Source organism: Diadema antillarum, unplaced genomic scaffold, assembly GCF_040938485.1.
Source record: "Diadema antillarum isolate AM-2024a unplaced genomic scaffold, OU_Dant_1.0 scf00000028, whole genome shotgun sequence".
In the NCBI taxonomy this organism is placed as follows: domain Eukaryota; kingdom Metazoa; phylum Echinodermata; class Echinoidea; order Diadematoida; family Diadematidae; genus Diadema; species Diadema antillarum.
The window spans coordinates 6,737,739-6,758,458 of record NW_027270917.1 but is presented as its reverse complement, the minus strand read 5'-3'; the positions used below and the strand labels follow the sequence as shown (position 1 = coordinate 6,758,458).

Here is a 20,720-nt window from a genome sequence, read left to right as displayed (position 1 = left end):
TATAAGCTGTTATTTTTGTGTACAGATGTTTTTGTGAATAAGGTCATGGACATTTCCGCGAGATGTTCTTCTTGCAATTTTTACACCGACACTATCGTAAGTGCACTAAATGTCTTTATGCGGTCCAAAAGTGATTCCCCAAATTTGCCAAAATTCAGCTTCAAATTCAGAAAAGTCAGCTCTCTTACACAAACAAATCAAACCACAAGCTATGGAACACAACACCATTACCCTCTAATGGAGTTACAGTAAAAAAAAAAATGATAAAATACTGTACAATAGCCTTCAATTCTCTGTACAACTGCTGATCAAAATTAGAGCTAACGTTTGTAAGCTTAGAGCTCCGTGAGGTTAGCAACAGAGCAATTTATGCACAGCAAAGACACACCTAGACCTGTCATAAATTTCAGAACAGATGTACCTATATCAAATAAACTTCTGAAGAACAAGACTTCTGAAGAACAAGACACAAGTTTGATTTTAAAAAAAAAAACAGAATGTCCAATTTCACAAAGCATTCATATCAACATTATCGCAGAATGCCCATTAGGCTCTACTGTTTCTATGGTAACATTAATGGTAAGAATGGTAAGCTTTTATCATGGTATCTGCAAGCCTTGAAATCATGAAAGCAACTTTCTACATGAGATGGAGGCTACAGCGGATAGAGCACAAACACTTCACAACTCTTGGATGCAGTACACTTTGGACTCATAAAAGATGCAGCGAATGTACAGATAATGCACAAGTATTCGAGCATTGTTTGTTGTGTGTTGTGCTTTGAAGCAAACCTGTGCCTGTCTGGTACATGTACATGACTAGTGAAGTGAGGCGATTTCAATCTTGTTGATTATTTTCTATTGTGAATGCGTAATCTAGGAGCAGAGTTACCATGACAACTAAATGACGGACAAAGAAAAATAACAGTGAGCAAGACGGCAAGGCAACTGCTCATAATACCTCATCGGAATAGTATCCATGCATGCATGTTGTCAAATACTATTCTTTGCCCTGATGGTCTTAAATTCAGAAAGCACTTGCAAACAATAAGTAATATTTCCCTCAACTAAGTAGTGTATAAGTATTGCTTCAAAAAATGTATAAAACAAAATTAATTAGAATATACAAAGTTGAACCACTCATTGCAAAAATTTGATAGTTGTCATAATCATGAACTGAAATAAATCAACTAGATGATTATTGCCTCTTAATCCACCTAGGATTGTGGAATATGTTTAATACCCTTGATTTGCTAAGATGACTCCCACGAAGCAAATAAATAGTTTCGTGTATAAATACTGAGTACTTTTTGACATAGCAATGTACATAATGGAGTTTGTCCGCCGCAACTGGAAAAGTGCGCTAAAACAATTGCACGGCTTTCTTGGCATCCGTTACAAAAGGATCACCACACACAGGGACGAGCACACACTCGCAACTGCTATGGCAACAGCTACTGGGCTGTCACGACATCTACGCTCACAAATAGCTGTCATAGGAGAAGTGGTCATCAAACAACGGTCTGCATAGGAAGTTGCAAAGTGAGCTCAGCTGATAACGTTTAGCTGAGAACCAGACATGCACTGGTAGGTGCTAGAAAAGCAGAACTCGATTTCGGGTGCAAGTAATTTTTTTTCGCTTGGCTGGGTAAGATGAATTTTGAAGGTTTTTAATTTCCCAAATAGTCACGAGAATCGAGCGAGCGCTTCAAACAGCTCACTGCCCGCCAAAGGGACTAGGGGCTTTGGCAGGATGCTAAAGAATGAAAACAAAAAAGAAGTTGCTGACACAGTTCAGATGGTACAGTTCACAAAGTGATAATTCTAGCCCGACCAACCCATAGATTAACGAGTGATAAAAGTTGGTGACAGTTCATAGTAACCATAAGTTCTTGGAGAGTGCAACTGGAAATATAGAACTGTAATGAAATATCATCCTTCATCAGAGGAAACATGATGAGGATTTTATGCAAATTGGATTTTACATGCAATACAGGAACTGCAGACTTAAATTCAACTGATTTTTTTTTTTTTAAACAAGTTATGTTCATGATAATGTATGCTCTACATCATAGGAGTGTAAGATCTGGACAAATGCAAATACTACAAACTGATTTTGCAGTGCTTTCAATATCTCATTAAATTGTACTCAAATGCATTCTAATTCAAGCAAAGTTCATTTCTTTTTTACACCATATGTATTTGTAAGTCGCACCTAACGAACGACAGGCCTTATTATTAAAATTATTTTTCCCCCTCTGCTATGAGTACCATAAACAGAAATTGTCTGATTTAAGATGTTAACTGACAACACTGTCACATTACTGTACTTCTGTGCCGTTAAGTCTGCTGCATTAAAGAGAATAAAGAATAAAACACAACAATCACAATCTGATACAGCCTGAACTGACGTGGTTATAAATGTAGATGTATCAATAGATGAACAGCACAACTTACTGACAGTATTGTTGGGATAGAAGGCAATGGAGTGGCATGACCCGCTGAAAAAGCAGCCATAGACTGCGGCCTCAGATCCTGAGAAGTCCACTAAGCCTTCCTCGTAAGTCTCTGCAAATCGTATAAAATGTCAAGTGACGCAATAGATTTTACACAAGCCATGTAGGAGTTCAAGAATATAAATGTCATCAACCTAATTCTATGGAATAATATATGGAATTTATTGTCTACCTTTTTGTAACACTATCAAACACAAAGTTGTGTGCCTGGGGCCAGCTGAAATGGGCAGTCTCATTCCAATTGAAGTCCCAATCAGATCAATGCCAACAGCTAATAACTAAAAATTCTCAGATGCTAAAACTAAAGGATTCAAAGATATATAATGAGGGATATCTACTGCCTATAAGTTTTAAACAGCACAAGATATCACAACAAGGACAAATTAGTTTACAGAGAACTCAAAGCATAGAGCAATGATAAGATTGTGTTTTCAATAAAACACATATTCTCATATCTTGGGAAAGCAAGATTTTATGATTCCTCAATGTCAACGTTTGAATAACAGCAAGGTAATGAAACAGAATAACAGACAGAAACACACAAACAAGATCAATTACAGAAATACATCCAGCCTTTCAAAACTCCACTGAAACTACAGCAGCACAACATAAAATAATATCTCAGTTTGGGTACAGTGTATACAACAATACACTGTATCTTCCCAATTAAAGGTACAGCATGCTAATAATGCAGACATTTATACTTAAAGACATTACCTGAAAAACAGAACAATTCATACATTATTTAGCATTTAGTGGCAAGAAGAGGAGACAGCAAAGTCATGTGTACTTACGGAAACATTCCTCTGTGATGCTGATCAAGTTCCTGTATAATGGCACAGATTTAAGAAAGAGCGTGACAGTATTAAACAAAAAGTCAACATGCACTGATTTTGTGTGAAGACTGAACAGAAGTGAAATGGGTCAACCCATATTCAATCTTGACTTTTTCATAATTTCTGAAAGAGCAAGTCCTTTTCTACGTTATGCTGAAATTTGGAATCATGAAACAAATAGGAAAGTGTGTTTTTTAGCAGTTTTTCTTAAACATTTAAAAAAAAGAGAGAATGGTGTGATTAGGTGTGTCTTAGAGTCCCCTTTTTATTTCTTAAAAACCTTGTAGGCCTACACACTCTTCACTTTCAACTCCAATAATTTCAGAAAGGATGGTGCTACTGCTTTGAAAGTTGTCATTGATCATGGACAGAATGTGTTGATAAAGCATTTTCCATTTCAGCTTAATCTGATAATCCCTTCATTGTTGTTACTCCAGTGGTTTACCTCCTTTTTTTTTCTTTTTTCTTTTTTGTCCTAGTAATTACACAGCTAGCATGGCTTGGAAAAGATTAAGTGCTTGAATAGATCCTGTACTGCAGAGCCTCTTTTCTCAGTTCACACTTTTCCAGAGCATGTGCTTTCTTTCCAATATTTAGATAAGTTAGGAGAGTCCATATCTGAATTGAGTTGATACAATACATCATTTTAAAGCTTAGAGTCTGCTATTTCAGATGCTCCTAACTAGTCCATGTCTGGCGACCTTTTTGTTAGTTTTGTGCTACAGGGTCACATTCGTGTGTACGAGGAATGAATGAAATAAAAAAAAAATAACAATAATAATGCTAAAATATTTCATCTCATCAGCATTCTATAGAAGTTCACATGATGTACACAATTGTATACCCCAGAATATGATTTCTTCACGACACACTGCTGAACTTTGTCATTACCATGGGCAACAACCTAAAAAGCTTGCATAAGAGGAGCAATTGTGTAAATTGCACACCCCCACACAACAGTCTTTCAGTGGAAGCGCAGTGGGGTTACAATTACACTGACGATGGTGCGGCACGCTGCGAGACATGCCAGTGGTATTCCAATCATAAAGCCATCTTTTCTCCATGCACAACATTTTAACAGTCTAATGGTAAAGTGTTTTCATGCACACACAAAAAGTTGTGCTGTCAGACTTAAAGGGAAGATAAACCCCAAGAGCAATGTGGATTGAGTGAAAGCGGCAACATTAGCAGAACACATCAGTGAAAGTTTGAAGAAAATCAGACAATCGATGCAAAAGTTATGAATTTTTAAAGTTTTGGTGTTGGAACGGCTGGATGAGGAGACTACTAGAGGTTATGACGTATGAGTGGACAACAATACCAAGAAAATATAAAGAAAATACTACAAAAATCCATTTTTCATGAAAATTACAAATTCCACCAACTTGATATTGACATATGTTAAGGGCAGCAATTATTCCCCCTGCTTTCTGAAAGCGGTTGGTCCATTGCTCTTTCATAATTCTAGAAAAGTGAATTTTTGTTAAATTTCCTTTATATTTTCTTTGTATTGTTGTCCACTCATACGTCATATCCTCTAGTAGTCTCCTCATCCAGCGGTTCCAACACCAAAACTTTAAAAATTCATAACTTTTGCATCGATTGTCCGATTTTCCTCAAATTTTCACTGATGTGTTCTACTAATGTTGCTGCTTTCACTCAATCCACATTGCTCTTATGGGGTTTACCTTCCCTTTAAGCAATTCATATTGATATCAAGCTGAGAGTTGTCACATTTAATGTAGGTCTACAGTCTTGAGTTTCATAGGGAGAAAATGCTGTACCAGTGGTCACTTTATACAACCTATAGCAAACCTTGAAGGGAAAAGACAGAATATTCAGCAGTTAATGAAATATACCACTGTGTTCAACCATGCACAATTTTACAGGATTCTTAACTACATCATTATCTCTATCATTTACATTGTACTACTGGCCATTATTTCCGAGTCTATTTGACATTTTCAGTTCAAAGCTCCACAGAAGGTTGAAAACTGATGAAAGCCCTAGTTATATTACATGCTCTTCTTTTTTTTTTTACATTTCTTGGATACATGAAAACTGTGCATGCTACTACTCAGAAAAAAAAAGAAATAAATACAAATTAAAGACAGCAACTTTACTGAACAATAACTTGTCCAGAGAGGAAAACAAGAAACCAAAATAAATCATGTTAAACAACCAAGTAGCCTGACCCATTGGTGGACTAGCATTTTCAGTCATGGATACTCTCAGTACAATCCACCTGCCTCTGTTGCAGTGATAATGTAAGTAACAGCAGGTTAGATCTAGTTTAAAACAATGAGCAGCCATTACATACCATGCATTGTATAAATCCATTAATATTTGTGATGACAAAATTTGATGATGTACAGTACCAATGACAAATTCTGTAAACATTGTGTATACTTTGCAAATGATTCAGCATGCCGTACCCGTGTGTACTGTCGTAACCCTGGGTACCGTGTTGGGTAGTGCCATCTCGTGTCCATTATCATACAGTTGTGCAATTTGTCATGGCCACTATTTTCTCATCATCAGCACCAGCATAATGGGCACGGCTATAACAATTCCAATTCCGATTTTCCTTCCATGTCAACTAGCAAAAGAAACTAACACTGTCTTTGATGATACACAAAATTTGATTTCAAATCTCATTCAAAGTCAGCATCATAGAAATTACTGAAATCACTTACAATAACATATGTTTAAACAGTAAAGATTACAACAGAGCATGTAAAGAAGTTAGAATTTGCATGCATTAACATGGGCAGATCAAGGAATTCCATTAAGAGTGGGTGCCTTTACAAAATTAAAGGAGGTCAAATGCGCCCCAAATTTTTTCTCTTTATTTCTCTTGTAAAACAAAAAACAAAAAAGGGGGGATGTGCTGCGGCTGGATCTGCTAATGATTAATTGCTGCATAATCACAAATAAGAGAACATTTTTGTGCATATATCAAAGCTAAAGATCATTTTTACACATTTTTGGTACCTAGCCTAGGATACAGCACTGAAAAAAAAATAATTCAACAAAACGGTAAATTTTCATTTGGTATCCCAGGGTACCGAATATGGCATCAAATTGGGACTTATAACAAAATATCACGAGTGGATGAATGCTACAGAGAATCATACTTGACAAAAAGAAAGTCTAAATCTCTTTCCTGGACAAACATTAGGGATTTTTCCCCCTTTCAGACAATGTACAGTGCATTCCTGTTTATGGGATGCAATTAAGTTGTAAGTTGTTAATAAGTACTGCACATAAATTTCATGTCTGTCAATTTATGAAAATTACTCTAAAAACATTGAACAGTACAATTACACATGTACTGCAACAGTGGATAAATTTCAATCTATCGGCAGGTGCACTAACATTTATGAGACAATATGCTTTGTAGATCTGTTCCCCCACACAACATTTACAGTGTCATTCATATCCAGGACATGATTTCAGTGGGTTTGTTCCCTACCCAAGCCCCGCTTTCATGGTCGGACTACAGACTGTAGCTTCTGAACAAGCATGATCCACTTGACATTTTCAGTTTCTACTCTTTTTACAAGCACTGGCAGAGAAAGACTGTACAATAAATATAATAAGCCAAGTTTCATAAGACACTTCCAGTGACGGCTTTCTGCAAACAATCCCAGCAATTATGATAGTTTCAACACAATAAATTCAATGGTCTGTACTGTCACCAAACAGGGGAAGAACTGCCTAGCCATTATTTCATACCACAGCCGTCTGGGTGACAAAATGTACATTTACTTTACTCCAGTCGACGTACCATGCATAAAATTTGTTTGTAGTGTCATTTAGTCAATATTTGCGATGCTAATATATGTCTGGTGTGCGGTACATCACACCCAATGGTGGAGAGTGATGGAAGTTTGCAGCATCACAATTTCGACCAACACTGATGAAAGTATGGCAGAAGAGACTGTGGCTGTTCTACACAGAGGAGATGTGCAATGTCATTCATGCATCAAATTTAATTAATAGCAGCATATATGCATAACTGCATTCATCTGGGTCATATATTTAATGCAGATATCTATTAGTATCAAGCAGAGAAAATTCAACTGCAACCACATTCACTGTGAAACAATTCAGTCTGTGTCGCAGTCACACACTGTGTTTATGAGTGCAAATAGCAATTCCATTCATCACTGTCCTAAATGACACAACACAAGTATCTTTCCTACTCGAGGTTCCAAGGTTAAAGCTCTTAAAAGCATCATGATGGGGAATGGGTAATGAAAGGACTTGTTGCCAGTTTCCAAAATGGCAAAGCAGCACAGGTGTAATGGAGCTTTATGTACATCGGTACATCAGACTTTTAAGTACATGTGGGCATTTCCGTGAGTTGTGCGACATGACCACCAAAATTTTACCCGCATATTTCAGGACAACTGATAATCTTACTTTGTTAGCCATAGTTTGAAGTGTGTGAAACCAACTTTACCTTTAAGAAAAGTTCCCTTTTGTGCATTTTTATACCTTTTGAAGCCAGAAAGCATTTTTTGACCTAAAAATTCCTAAAAATGCATTTTTGATGCTCTTTGTGATTATTTTTTATATTTGAGGCTCAAATCAAACTTTGTTTGGTTTTACAAACCAAAAATATATTAATCTAGCAGAAAATAAAGTGGAGACCTCGATATAAGATATGTACTTCGGACACCAGCATGCTCTTACATAGCTCGAGAAGCTGCTGTAACGTGAGTTACCGAAACATGAACTTTTTAACCTAGCAATTTTACTATGCCCAACTGAGACATGGTATTTTGGATTATCAAATAACTATGCAGCACACATCCAAGAAATGTGATGGGACTTATAGTCTTTGCTTCAAATTCTCATAACAGAGGTCTTAAAATTGTAACGTGAGTTACCATGTAACGTGAGTTACCATAATGTAACGTGAGTTACCGACATGATTTTTCTTTAATACCAAGAAATGATAATGAAGGTTGTGATTGTAAGTAACCAATGAGTACATGATTACTGAACTCTTGTATTAAGATTCTATTTCCAGTAGATTGTTATTCTCTTGGTCTCTGTCTATCACCAAACCAACTGGTCTACATGCACAATGTATTAATTACACATGTTCATCACATGTTAACTTCTGAAAGAAACTGTTCCGTGAAATTATGTACTATTAAATATTACAGTGCATGTATACTGATCTGTTACGAAAGTTGTTAAAAGACATTTCTTCTAAAGCTGCATGGACCTTGTTCCAGCAAATTATCAAAATTTTGTGATAACTATTAATAGCCTCCTGATTGGGATAATCACTGCATGATTACTCTTGAAAAGTTCTTGTTTTTGTAATTCAAGTGATTACTATTTGACATTTCGTAGTTTATACCTACCTGTATAGACCAAAGCCATTGTTTATGAGGCTGAAACATTTACATGTATGAACAGAATTTTAAGATTGGAGCTCGCTTCCTGCTGTTTTTTCTGAGATTTTTGAGAACTGAACATTGTGAATTTGACACGCTTACGTGTTTTATACTATTCTACTCTGAGGTTTTAGCTATACAGTATGTCCCGAAAAAAATTACAACGCGGCCTTCCGCAATGATATCTTTAAAAATAGTGAATGAATCTTAATAAAAATTCAGGGTATGAGACTATAACTCATTGCCCACATCTTACAGAAAACCCCATTCGATTTGCTTCAGTGGTCAAAGAGAAATACGGAATTTTGTAGAGGATATCGGGAATCTCTTCTGTCCAAGTTCTGTCTATTGTTCACACACAAGATCATCGAAATGCTAAACTCGGAAGAATCCGATTCATGACATGCTTTACAACAATCCACATTTCTCTGTGACCGCTTAACCAAATTGAATGGGGTTTTCTGCAAAATAGAGCTAAGATGTTATACCTTAAGAGTCTGAAGTAGCACGTACACAGGTTGATCATAATAGGTGTTATCAATTCGAAAATCTGATTTTAATTTTTGGGGCGACTTACTGCAGTATGTCCCCCAAAAAATTACAATAAGATTTTCGCATTGATAACGCCCAATATGATTAAATTTTTCAAATGCTACTTCAGAGTCTTGAAATATAACATTTTAGCTCTATTTTGCAGAAATCCCCATTCGATTTGGTTAAGCGGTCACAGAGAAATGTGGATTGTTGTAAAGCATGTCATGAATCAGATTCTTCTGAGTTTAGCATTTCGATGATCTTGTGTGTGAACAATAGACAGAACTTGGACAGAAGAGATTCCCGACATCCTCTACAAAATTCTGTATTTCTCTTTGACCACTGAAGCAAATCGAATGGGGTTTTCTGTAAGATGTGGGCAATGACTTATAGTTTCATACCCTGAATTTGTATTTAGATTGATTCACTATTTTTAAAGATATCATTGCGGAGGGCCCCATTGTAATTTTTTTTGGGACATACTGTATTGTTGCAAAATCCTACAATGAAACTTTTCCATGTTTACTATAATTTACTTTACATGCTGATCTATTACCAAAAACTTGTTGAATGTGAACCTCATTATCAGACATTTTTTAAGAGCTGGACAGTCATGTACCTTAAAGCAAACTATCAACATTTTGTGATATTAATAGTTGGCCTCCTGATCACAAAATATTTACTATTCATGTTTTTCATTGGGATTTACTGCTTCAGTCTGCTTGATTACTCTAGAAAATACTGGTATATACTTTTTACATGTACTTGTATGTACAATTTAAATAATGGCTACTTGGCATTTCATAGAGCAAAGCCATTGTTTTTTAAGGCTAAAACATTTATGAACATGTTTTATTAAACTGATCAATACTGGTAGCAGATAACTAAAATTTATCTGCAGTTTCTGTAATTCAAGTCTAATTTCTGTACCAGTTTCGTATAAGAATTTGTAAACAAATCAAACATACAAACAATTGATTATTGAGTAATTCAAACAATTATCAAATAATTGGAATATAAATTGCATTGTTTAAAAGTTAAAAGATTTATTGAAATATTTCATTTCTGAACCTTTAAACTCTCCACAGACTACAGGTACAGGTCTCTAGTCTCGTGACTCAGTGTATTAAATGGAATAGTTTATGGATGACTTGTTTTATCTAGATAGCCTGAAATCCATTTAAATCTAGTAAAATAAAAAAACAATCAAATCAAATTCTCAATTAAATCCTCAATTTCTGATGCATTTGTTAACTGGAAAAGAGTGTAATTTAATGAAATAGACTCTGTTTCATATCATTTTGTTGAATATAATTTTTGTCTCAGTACAAATGAAAGCTTGGAAAACGACTCAATTAAAAATGAAATTTATCTTCAAGTTGGTATTCTAAATGTAAAGTTTCCTGCCTTTTGGTAATCTCATGGATAAAATGGGATTAATTGCTGTCAGATCAATGTTCAAATCAATTTAGATTCTTTATTCATGGAGTTTGTTTGTGAAAAAAAAGTTGTCTTGGTAAGTTTTCTTTGGATTATTAAGACAAAAAATCGTCTTGTGATCATGTGGACAAACTGTAACGTGAGTTACCGTAACGTGAGTTACCGCTTCACATGACGATACCTGGAGAATGTAAGACAATTTGAATTTTTACCATACTCAGTGATGTATGTTGTTAGTCCATGACTTTGACACAATAGACTTTAAAGTCTCTCTGTTTCTTGTTTGAGGAAACTTTTGAATATAAGACATGCCAAATTTTCGCATGTCCAAATTATGTAACGTGAGTTACCGACATTTGTAGGGTTTTTTCTCATAGTTCTCATAAGAGTCTGTGGATGTAATGTTACTGTGAGGTAGGATGGAGGTGCATGATACTCATTCACATATAGTAACTCATATCACTAATTAGGTTTTAAGGATATTGATCTTAACAACCTAATTTTGAGTTCAAAATGTAACGTGAGTTACCGTGGAAATGCCCATGTACTGGTACACTGTGAAACGGCACGGCAGGCTTAACTGAAAGGAGACAGCCTCTTAATAAATTCCATGACACAATGCCTATAAATATCCCATTCACAAATAGTCATCCAACCCTGCAGAGACAATTCATTTCCAACTGTATGGGGGGGGGGGGGGGGATTGCTTGTGTCTCTATCCCCTATCTACTCTGGCGTGCTCTCGTAACACGTTACCGCAAAATATGGCTGGCGACCCTAAATCTAGGTCAAAGTATGTGTACCCTTCTGTACAATACCGGCATATCAATAACACCTGGTTTTATCGGTTCATATGCATATGCATCATAAAGCATCATTCCTTAATACAGCATTAAATTTTTCATTTATGATGCAAGTTTTTTCTCTCTCTCTTTCTTTCTTTAAATATCATCTATTATCTAGTCAGTTGTAGCCTGAGCATGTCTGGTGCGATTGATTGATCCTTATTAGAAATACATACAAATTATATCATTCGTGAGCAGTGGACTGTGGAGTTTGCATTAAATCTGTAATGTCACTGTTACAAAACGCTCATTATACAGTAGTGGTACAAGTTGTATTTGTAGATAGTCATGCTGCTGATTCGTAGGCACTGACTAGCATTAATTTAAACACTTCAGCAAACTTTAAACACATGAAAATTGACATCAAAGACACAGAAAAACCCCTCTTCCTTAAGCAGCATTAGAAGATGGGTTTTTGTTATGTCGCATTTTTGGTATCACAAACGAATTCTTGATACAACTTTAAATGCTAATTACTGATTGTACATATAGAGAAGGAGATTAAATGTTCGACAGTTGCCGGTTAGTACAACAATAGTACAAACCTTTATATGTTGTTATATAATGCATCCGTGGAAGTAACACAAAACAGAATAAAATTTATAAACTGAGAGGGAATAGAGATTAATCAAGTAACATTGTATAGAAATACTGTATAATTATGTGAATTACTATTATGTGTTCACTGAAATTCACAAAATAAACAACTTGCAAAAATGTTGCTAACCATAACACAAATACTAAGCACACCAACGAGTTCTATATTTTTCTTAAAATGGCTAATAATTGCTCATTTTTTCTCTCTTGAAAAGCTTTCAACTTCTTTCATTCTATTACAATAGTTCAAATACATAGTCTGCTATATACATAAAAAAATTCCACCACTTGTAGAATTGCCTTTAAAAGTAATAATTCACAAATATTATTCTCACAAAATATAGGGCATACACATAGTTATCTGTACAGTACCATGTAATCCCTCACACCAATAACTGTACCCTCAGTAACCACTATCTATGAATTCAAGCACTCTAGGCTTTTAATAGTATTATTTTGATGGTCTAATGCAGTTTGTGGAATAGATATTCGTTGTTGACAAGCAAAAAGGTTTATGTTCAAATACTTTCCTTAAAACTGAAGAGTTTTCTTCAAATGAGTGGCATGGTCCATTATGGACTGTAATGAGTGTAAATTCAATGCAATTGTTAATTGGACAGTTTCATACACTTCCAGCACATTTGAATGATACAATGTTTTTATACAAATATACCACTAACAAGTCAAGCCAAAGAGAAAATTTACATTGATAAAAAGCATGCATACTGTACCAGATACTTGTGTATGAGTTTTGGACCAGCACCTGCCTACATGTGTCACAAACAAATCTGAGCCCGCAAAGAGTACACAAATCACATACAGTTCCACTCTTTCCCCTTCTTGCAACTAAATATAAAAAAATATGCCATGATCAATTAAGCTTTTATAAGTCTTGCCATGAAAACAAGACTGGCATAATAGAGTTTCTAGCATTTCTTGAAAGTGTTCGGTTTGCAAGAATACATGTACATGTATGAAATGAAGGATACTCTTCGCAATTCTTTATCTTGAAACTTCTGTTTGTATGTTTGTTTGTTTTTTGTTTTTTTAACAATATATCTTTTGCAATAGCCAGAAAAAATTTTTGCTGCAAGGAGCTTCAGATATATGAAACGCTAACATGCTCCAACATCAGATACGGAGACTGACATTCTGCCTTTTTTACATGTCATTTCTGTCATACATTGTCCATTGCAGACATTACTATAGTAACGAAATGGAAAGAAATTTACAAATGAACTATTGCTCTCTGTGACCAGTGATGTGGCCAGTGCATCATATTTTCAGCATATCTCATAACTTAGTACGTGTAATCCTTCATCATTTAATGTTTTCAACTGTGAATATTTTACGACAAACGAATAAGCTCCAAACGAGCAAATGAAATATATATGCTTGTACGCTTCTCTGGCACTAAATGACACCTGAAGATAGAATTTTGCCGACACTATAAGAGCTTTACAAAACAGCTTCTGCCAAGATGAGAACATCAAGTATGGCACCATACATAAAAAAATAAAGACATGGAAATACTGTAGCATCTATTAGCATCCTCATTTTAGTGTTGCAGAAACATCATTTATCCTAACAGTCACGTATGAGTGGGGGGGGGGGGGGGGGGGGAATGTAATAAAAACTTCCATTACAATCACTTGATCTCTTTCTTACCTTGCCATGAGGAGAAGTGCGGCACATGCTACTGGTACTAAGATTTCAAACGTAGTTCCAATAGGTCTCCGAAACTGGGGCAAACAAAGATGGGACAACGTACATGATTTTATTTTGATATTGTTCCTTCCAAATGTAGGTTTTCGCTCAATGGTTCTTATTTCTTTACCTGACTGTAATAGATATTTGTTATCATTGTATCTCATTCACGTTATGTCTGCATTGATTAAAAATCAAACAGCAAGCGAACAACTGCATTGAGCAAAAATCAAACAGCAAGCAAACAAACAAAGAGTATCAAAATGAAACAAAATTTGTTGCAACTCATGATTTGTTGGTGTCACAAATTTGCATCCTTGAAGACTTTAATAAATCCTTGAACGGACACCTCTTGTCTGGTGTAAAAGGAATTGTTCATCAAGCTAATTGTGATGTTGTTAACAAATCTTGTCAAAAGTATGTGTAAGCATAGTAAAGAACAACCAAAAATAAATCATTAAAATTATAATGCTAGCTAACCATTTTAATCGGCAAATGCATCAATGACCACATAAAACCAATCGAATCAACAAAAACTCGGCAGTTCCTTCAAAGTGTAATTCTGTGTCACATGACATTCTTTAAATTGCAAATGCTGTAATTTATCACCTCAATACAGTGAAATGAAGAGAAATGACTCTGATCTAAATCATTCAATGAGGTTACATCATACATGCATGACATGACAAAGGTATGCACTATAATATGTCAAAGCTTTTTCCATATCTACACAAATTTCAATTTAAATGCAAGTGTAAATATAGTACTTTGGGTTGTACTAAAGGGAAAAAATGGAGCTTTGTAGTTTGACTCTGAGTTCCTGTGTGGGTGCAAGGTAGATGTAGCACCATACAATTGTAGCACTCACATGCACACTGTATGGTCAAGTGAAATACTTTGATTATACTGTGGCACTGTAGCATCTCAAGAGAATTTGGTATTTGTAATGATATCCCTTTTAAGAAGGTCATTCTGTGGTCATGTAGAGTACATGACATGTGATACTAATTATAACATAGATTGTATTTCTTTCTTTAAAAGTTGCTGCGTTTCTACCTTGATTGAGTAGATTGTTGCAGTTCGACAGTTTGAAATCAAATTGGAAAAGAAAGTAGATTGTAAACGTTTGTTTACAAACTTACCTGGAGAAGAAAATTCTTCCACATAAGAAGAAAAAACTGGTTCAGTCTCCTTCCCATGGTTCTTTTCTGATGTCTGTTCACTATGAATCCACAAAAATTTGATGTCAAGTGTTGGGCACTGCTGGAGTACTGTGGACCGTGTAGATGTAGCGGCTCATTGCATTGTTCACTTTGAAGTTCAAGGAAGCCAGATGATGTTTAAAACTGAGGGCTTGTTGTCTTTCTTACAGACGCTGTACAACTGTGTCTGTCAGGAGAAAAAAATTGTTACAAACACAGTGAAAACTCTGATTCTTTACATGAGTCCAGTGTGGACTATACTAAAGGATTTAGGGATCTACTACTCAGTATTGAATATGTATAAAAATACAAAACACTAACGTTAGTAGTAGATTCTAATACATTTTTTTTTCAATGACAATGTCAATTTAGATCCTAAATTTTCTAAATCAATCAGTTTTCAGATAGATTTCCTACTTTAACAAGGGGCTTAGACCACTCTATACAAGTTAGAGTGATTGACTGAACTATCGCGCGAGAACTGGTGATAGAATGACCGAAATATGTAATTATTAAAAGAACAACCTTTTCCCCTTTAGACTAAAATGTTTGTGGGTTTGTATCAGCAATGTAGGGTATCGTAGGTAGATAGAAACGTAATTTTTGACTGCACGCGACAGCACGGCACAATCTCTAGTTGAAGCGGTCTTCCCCAGCCCGGCTGCCCCGGCCTTCCCTGCAGCGCTTGGTTCCGTCGTGTCCGGCCTCTAGCTGCTCAAGTCAAACATTCGTATTTGTACAGGTAATAATATAGATAGATGAATAGGTACATGTCAACACAATTCTAACGAAATTGCAACTCTGCACGGTACTCCGGTTACTTACCGTCGTTGAGCTTTCCAGTAGATTTCCTGAGCGTTTCCTTTCCTTGCTTGTCACTGCAGCTGCCGCCGTGACAACTCGACTCAACTTCGTGTTCCGAGCTAGATCCGTACTCAATGCCGCGCGACGCTTACACACATGTTAGGTCCATGCACACACGCACGCCGTACTGGTACGTACTGGTACAGTACTACTGCGGTGATATGGTGCCATACACCGTGTGTCTCCCACCATGCTCCCACGCACGATGTATGAAGTGAGAGTGCGTGTATCATGGGATGTGTATGAAGGTTGGGGATGGTTACGGTTACGGTTGGCGTTTTACGTAATCGAAAAAAACAACAACAACGTGACGCGCTATCTCCTACATTACACTGTTGATCGATACTAGTAGTTCAAGGTACTTGGTGTACTAGTATCGCAACGATCAAAGTAGTGACGTCAAGGAACACCCTTGCCTACCGTTGACATCGTAAGATGTCAAAAATGGGTGGAGCGCTCCGTGCTCCTGCGACAATTAATTGATTAGCTCCCATGAAATATCTGCACACGAAACCAAACATAAATTCTAAATACCCACAAACAAAATCCTCACATCAAACTAAACATAAAACCCTACACTAGGCTTACACTATACTCTGATCTAGCCCTACGCCCGTAGTCCGTGGCAAAAAATAAGACCGGAGCAATATTGTCGCATGAGCAAAATAATGTCGCGTCATTCATTCATTCATTCATTCAGTCAGTCAGTCACTCACTCACTCACTCACTCACTCACTCACTCATGCATCCATTCATCTATTCATTCATTATTCATTATATCCAATTTACCCTTATGGTAATACGTTAATTCTTTACATGTTTCGTATTTTTACTTTTTTTTACTCGATAACTATCGAGTTTGCATGAGCTGCTTTCAAGTGGCGTCCTTAGAGGTGCAACAAATCAATGGGCATGAAAATACCGTGGTGATGTTCGTTATTCCAGAGTTTTGTTAATCCGAAAATGAAATAAGGTTCGTCAGTACGTATTCCGAAGGGTCGTTCTTCCGAAACATGCACAAATTCCGTGCAGTCTTTATGAAAAAAGGTTCGTTAATCCGAACATTCATTGGTTTTTACTCCGAAGGTTCGTTAATCCAGAAATGCAAAGAAGGTGTGTATATTAAGGAGTTTTCAGACTTAGGAACCTTATTTCCTTTTCGAATGAATAAACCATAAGTTCGGAATAACGAACCTTATTTTATTATCTCAATTATACGAACCTTCGAAGTAACGAACTTTTGAAATGACGAACCGACGAACGTTTGGAGTGCAATGTATCAATATCGAACTTTTCTTTCTTTTTGGGGTCAACAAACCTTCGGAATAACGAGCCTTATTTCATTTTCGGATTAGCAAAGCTCCAGAATCTTCTGTGCCCCTTATCAAATTGCTGTTCTTAATCAATCTTTGCACCAAATCTTTTTACCTAAGAGGGGCCCACATTCTACAAGCTCTGTCTTTTAGTGGGTCCCTCCGTTTTTTCACACAATGCATATTGACAATTATTTCACTTTCCGGCGTTACTTTACCAACTATTGTACCCACTACCCAACATATCCTTACTGTAAGTTTTTAATAATTGTTTTCTTTATATAAATGTTATACATGCATCATTTTTGTGACTGGAGAAAGTGAGATTTATGTTTATATATAATTTTATTGTGAAAAAAAAACACGAAATAAATTTGAACTGAACTGAACCGAAGTGAATGAAGAAATTACTGTAACCGAAAATGGGGTGCACCCATCGAACAGCAACACCCCCCCCCCCCAAAAAAAAAAGAAACTAACACATATCTCTAATAACAAGTTTACACAATATGCATTTGTAAAAATATAACTTTCCGGACTTCGACCACAGAACGACCCCCCCCCCCCCCCCCCGTCAAAATAAATGTAAGACGGGTCCTGGACTCCGTACTTGGATCAGTCAGTCCCCCCCCCCCTCACAGATTAAGAAAAAAAAAGGATTACATCAAGCAAATGTTTAGTGCGAGGCTACACTTCTTTACTCCGATCGGTTCGTTAATATGAAAATGAAATAAGTTTCGTTATTCCAAAAGTTCGTAAAAGAATGATCCAAGAAAAAAGAAAGGTCTGTTATTCCGGAGGTTCGTGTCATGGCACGCACCGTCTTTACACTTTCGGATTAACGAACCTTGTCATCTTTGTCGGATAAACAAACCTTCGGAATAACAATCTTATATTCCATTTTCATTAAAGGGGCATTCCAGACGATTTTCATAATTTCACATCATGTAGTAGGCCCTATACATAAAATCGACAGCTCCATGTGTAGATTTGTGGAATTCATTGTGGTCCTCGAGCAGAGAAACAATACTTTGTAAAACCTTAAACAAATTACACTCAACAATGATGATGACATAGGAGGCTCACATATTTCAGAAATGTCCTATAGCAGTGTATTTCCATTATACAATACTACACGTACTTGCTTGCAATTTCACCTGTGTATAATATATGCATGCCTTCTTCTTTTGCTCTGCTTCCTTGAGCCAGGGAGGTGGGACCTCCCTGCTTGAGCCCTAACTCATGCATTCTTGTGGTGAGGCTGACGTGTCATCTTCGTGGCAGAAGTATATTCAATGAATACTTTGTAAGCATAGGACCTAATCTTGCCAGCAGTATTCCGCATTCAAATACTGATTTTTATTACTTTCTAAAAGACCAGAATCAGCAGTCTCTTTTTTTTGTGAACCTGTCATTGAAGAAGAAATCAAAGATATCGTGCAAAACTTGAACACTAAGAAAAGCTCTGGATGTGATGGAATCACCAATTTTCTCCTTAAAAACATCATTAATGAAATAGTTATACCATTAACACACATTTTTAATTCATCGTTATCTACTGGCATAGTTCCACAAAAAATGAAAATAGCTAAAGTAGTACCAATTTTTAAAAAAGGACAAAAAGAATCTGTGACAAATTATCGCCCTATATCTTTGTTAACTTCATTTTCAAAACTTCTTGAAAGGTTGGTATATACGCGCACACACAAATTTCTCGAAAGTGTGAAGTTTTTTGTAACTCCCAGTTTGGTTTTAGGAAAAACCACAGTACGACCCATGCCTTACTCACTTTTATCCATAAAGTTGCTCATGCTATAGATGATGTCTCCCACATTATTGGAGTTTTTCTTGATTTTTCGAAGGCCTTCGACACAATTGACCACGATATTTTGATTTACAAGCTACGACATTATGGTATACGTGGGAAGGCTTTGGACTGGTTTCGAGATTATTTATCAAACAGAAAACAATTTGTGAGTATAAATGGCCGTGATTCTCAGTTAAAGTTAATTTCATGTGGTGTTCCACAGGGCTCCTTACTAGGCCCACTATTGTTCATTTTGTACATTAACTATCTTCCTAGTTCCTCGCCAATTCTTTCCTTTATATGTTTTGATGACGACTACAATCTGTTTTTTACACACAGAGATCCTTATACTCTTGTTAACACAGTGAATAAAGAACTTAAATCTGTGCAATCTTGGATATACGCCAACAAATTGTCACTTAATATTGATAAAACTCATTGTATGCTTTTTAGCAATAGTCTTAAAACCCTTCCTTTTCATATTAAGTTTAATGAAACTGAATTAAATCAAGTCAGTATAGTATAAAATTTTTAGGGCTTTTTATTGATAGTGATTTATCTTGGAAATCCCACGTTAGTTATTTAAGTAATATTCTTTCTAAAAATACGGGTGTTCTTAATAAACTTAAGAGTGTTTTTCCAAGTCAAATTCTGCTTAATCTTTATTCTACTTTGATTACTCCGTACCTTAATTATGGTATTCTTGTGTGGGGGAATGCAACTAGAAATCTTCTTGATATACTGTTCCGTATTCAAATACGTGCCATCAGAAATATCAACCATGTCCCACACGAATGATTTATTTTTGAAAAATAAGATACAGAAAATATCAGATCTGTTCAGTTACAACGTCGGCATATTTATGTACAAATTTTCTGCCAACGAGTTACCGGATATTTTTTACTAGCATGTTCAGAAAAAACTATTTGATTCATAATTATTATCCTACCCGCCAAAGTGACGCATTTCACCTTCCACGTACTCGAACAATTTTCGCTAAAAAAACGATAATGTATACGGGCCCTAGATACTGGAATGACCTCTCCCCCAAAATAACAAGCTGCTCGTCTTTATATTCCTTTAAACGTAAATTAAAAGAGTTTTTATTGAGTGCATATTTTGCAGACACTGAACAGTCGTAATGTCTTATGTAATACTGTGGTATGTTATTGTCCAATCAAACATTTTGTCAACACGTTGCAGATTCCATTTAGGGTCTTGCCATCGGGCTCTCTGAATTCATCATTAGCAATTCCACATTCTACTTCGTTTCCCTCTCTTCCTCTTTCCCTCTGCCCCTCTTTAACCTTCTATGCAGAGCTTGACGGCAGGCACCAAATGGCTTAATAGTTGTACATGTTACTTTTTGTGTCTTACTGATCATATCCTGGTGAAAGTTTTAATGCAACAATAGTTTATAGTATATATACCAAAGTAGGCTGTATAATAATGATGGCTCGGTCACAGTAAGTTCATATTAATGTATAGTTTGTTTGTTTTTCTTCTTCTTCTTTTTCTTCTTCTTTTTTATTACATAAAATTTGGCAACCTTACATCATCATTCTGGTCTTATCTTCTATCCGTTCTCCGTTTCTTTTTCACAAACACTGATTACTCGGGGCTTACAGCCAAACAAGCTAGCT

The 20,720-nt window shown here is 36.0% G+C and overlaps 1 protein-coding gene across 1 annotated transcript in view; it reads right to left on the bottom strand.

The window, feature by feature from the left end:
- Positions 1-16,003, bottom strand: part of LOC139737022 (phospholipid-transporting ATPase ABCA3-like) — a 60,515-nt gene extending 44,512 nt beyond the window's left edge. The window contains exons 1-5 of the mRNA XM_071647705.1: positions 15,919-16,003; positions 15,034-15,280; positions 13,853-13,926; positions 3,310-3,341; positions 2,457-2,567 (exon numbers count right to left, since the gene is read on the bottom strand). Of these exons, the coding sequence (XP_071503806.1) occupies positions 2,457-2,567; positions 3,310-3,341; positions 13,853-13,926; positions 15,034-15,090 (274 nt within the window). The 5' untranslated portion in view covers positions 15,091-15,280; positions 15,919-16,003. The remainder of the gene's footprint in view (positions 1-2,456; positions 2,568-3,309; positions 3,342-13,852; positions 13,927-15,033; positions 15,281-15,918) is intronic.
- Between the last annotated feature and the right edge of the window lie 4,717 nt (positions 16,004-20,720).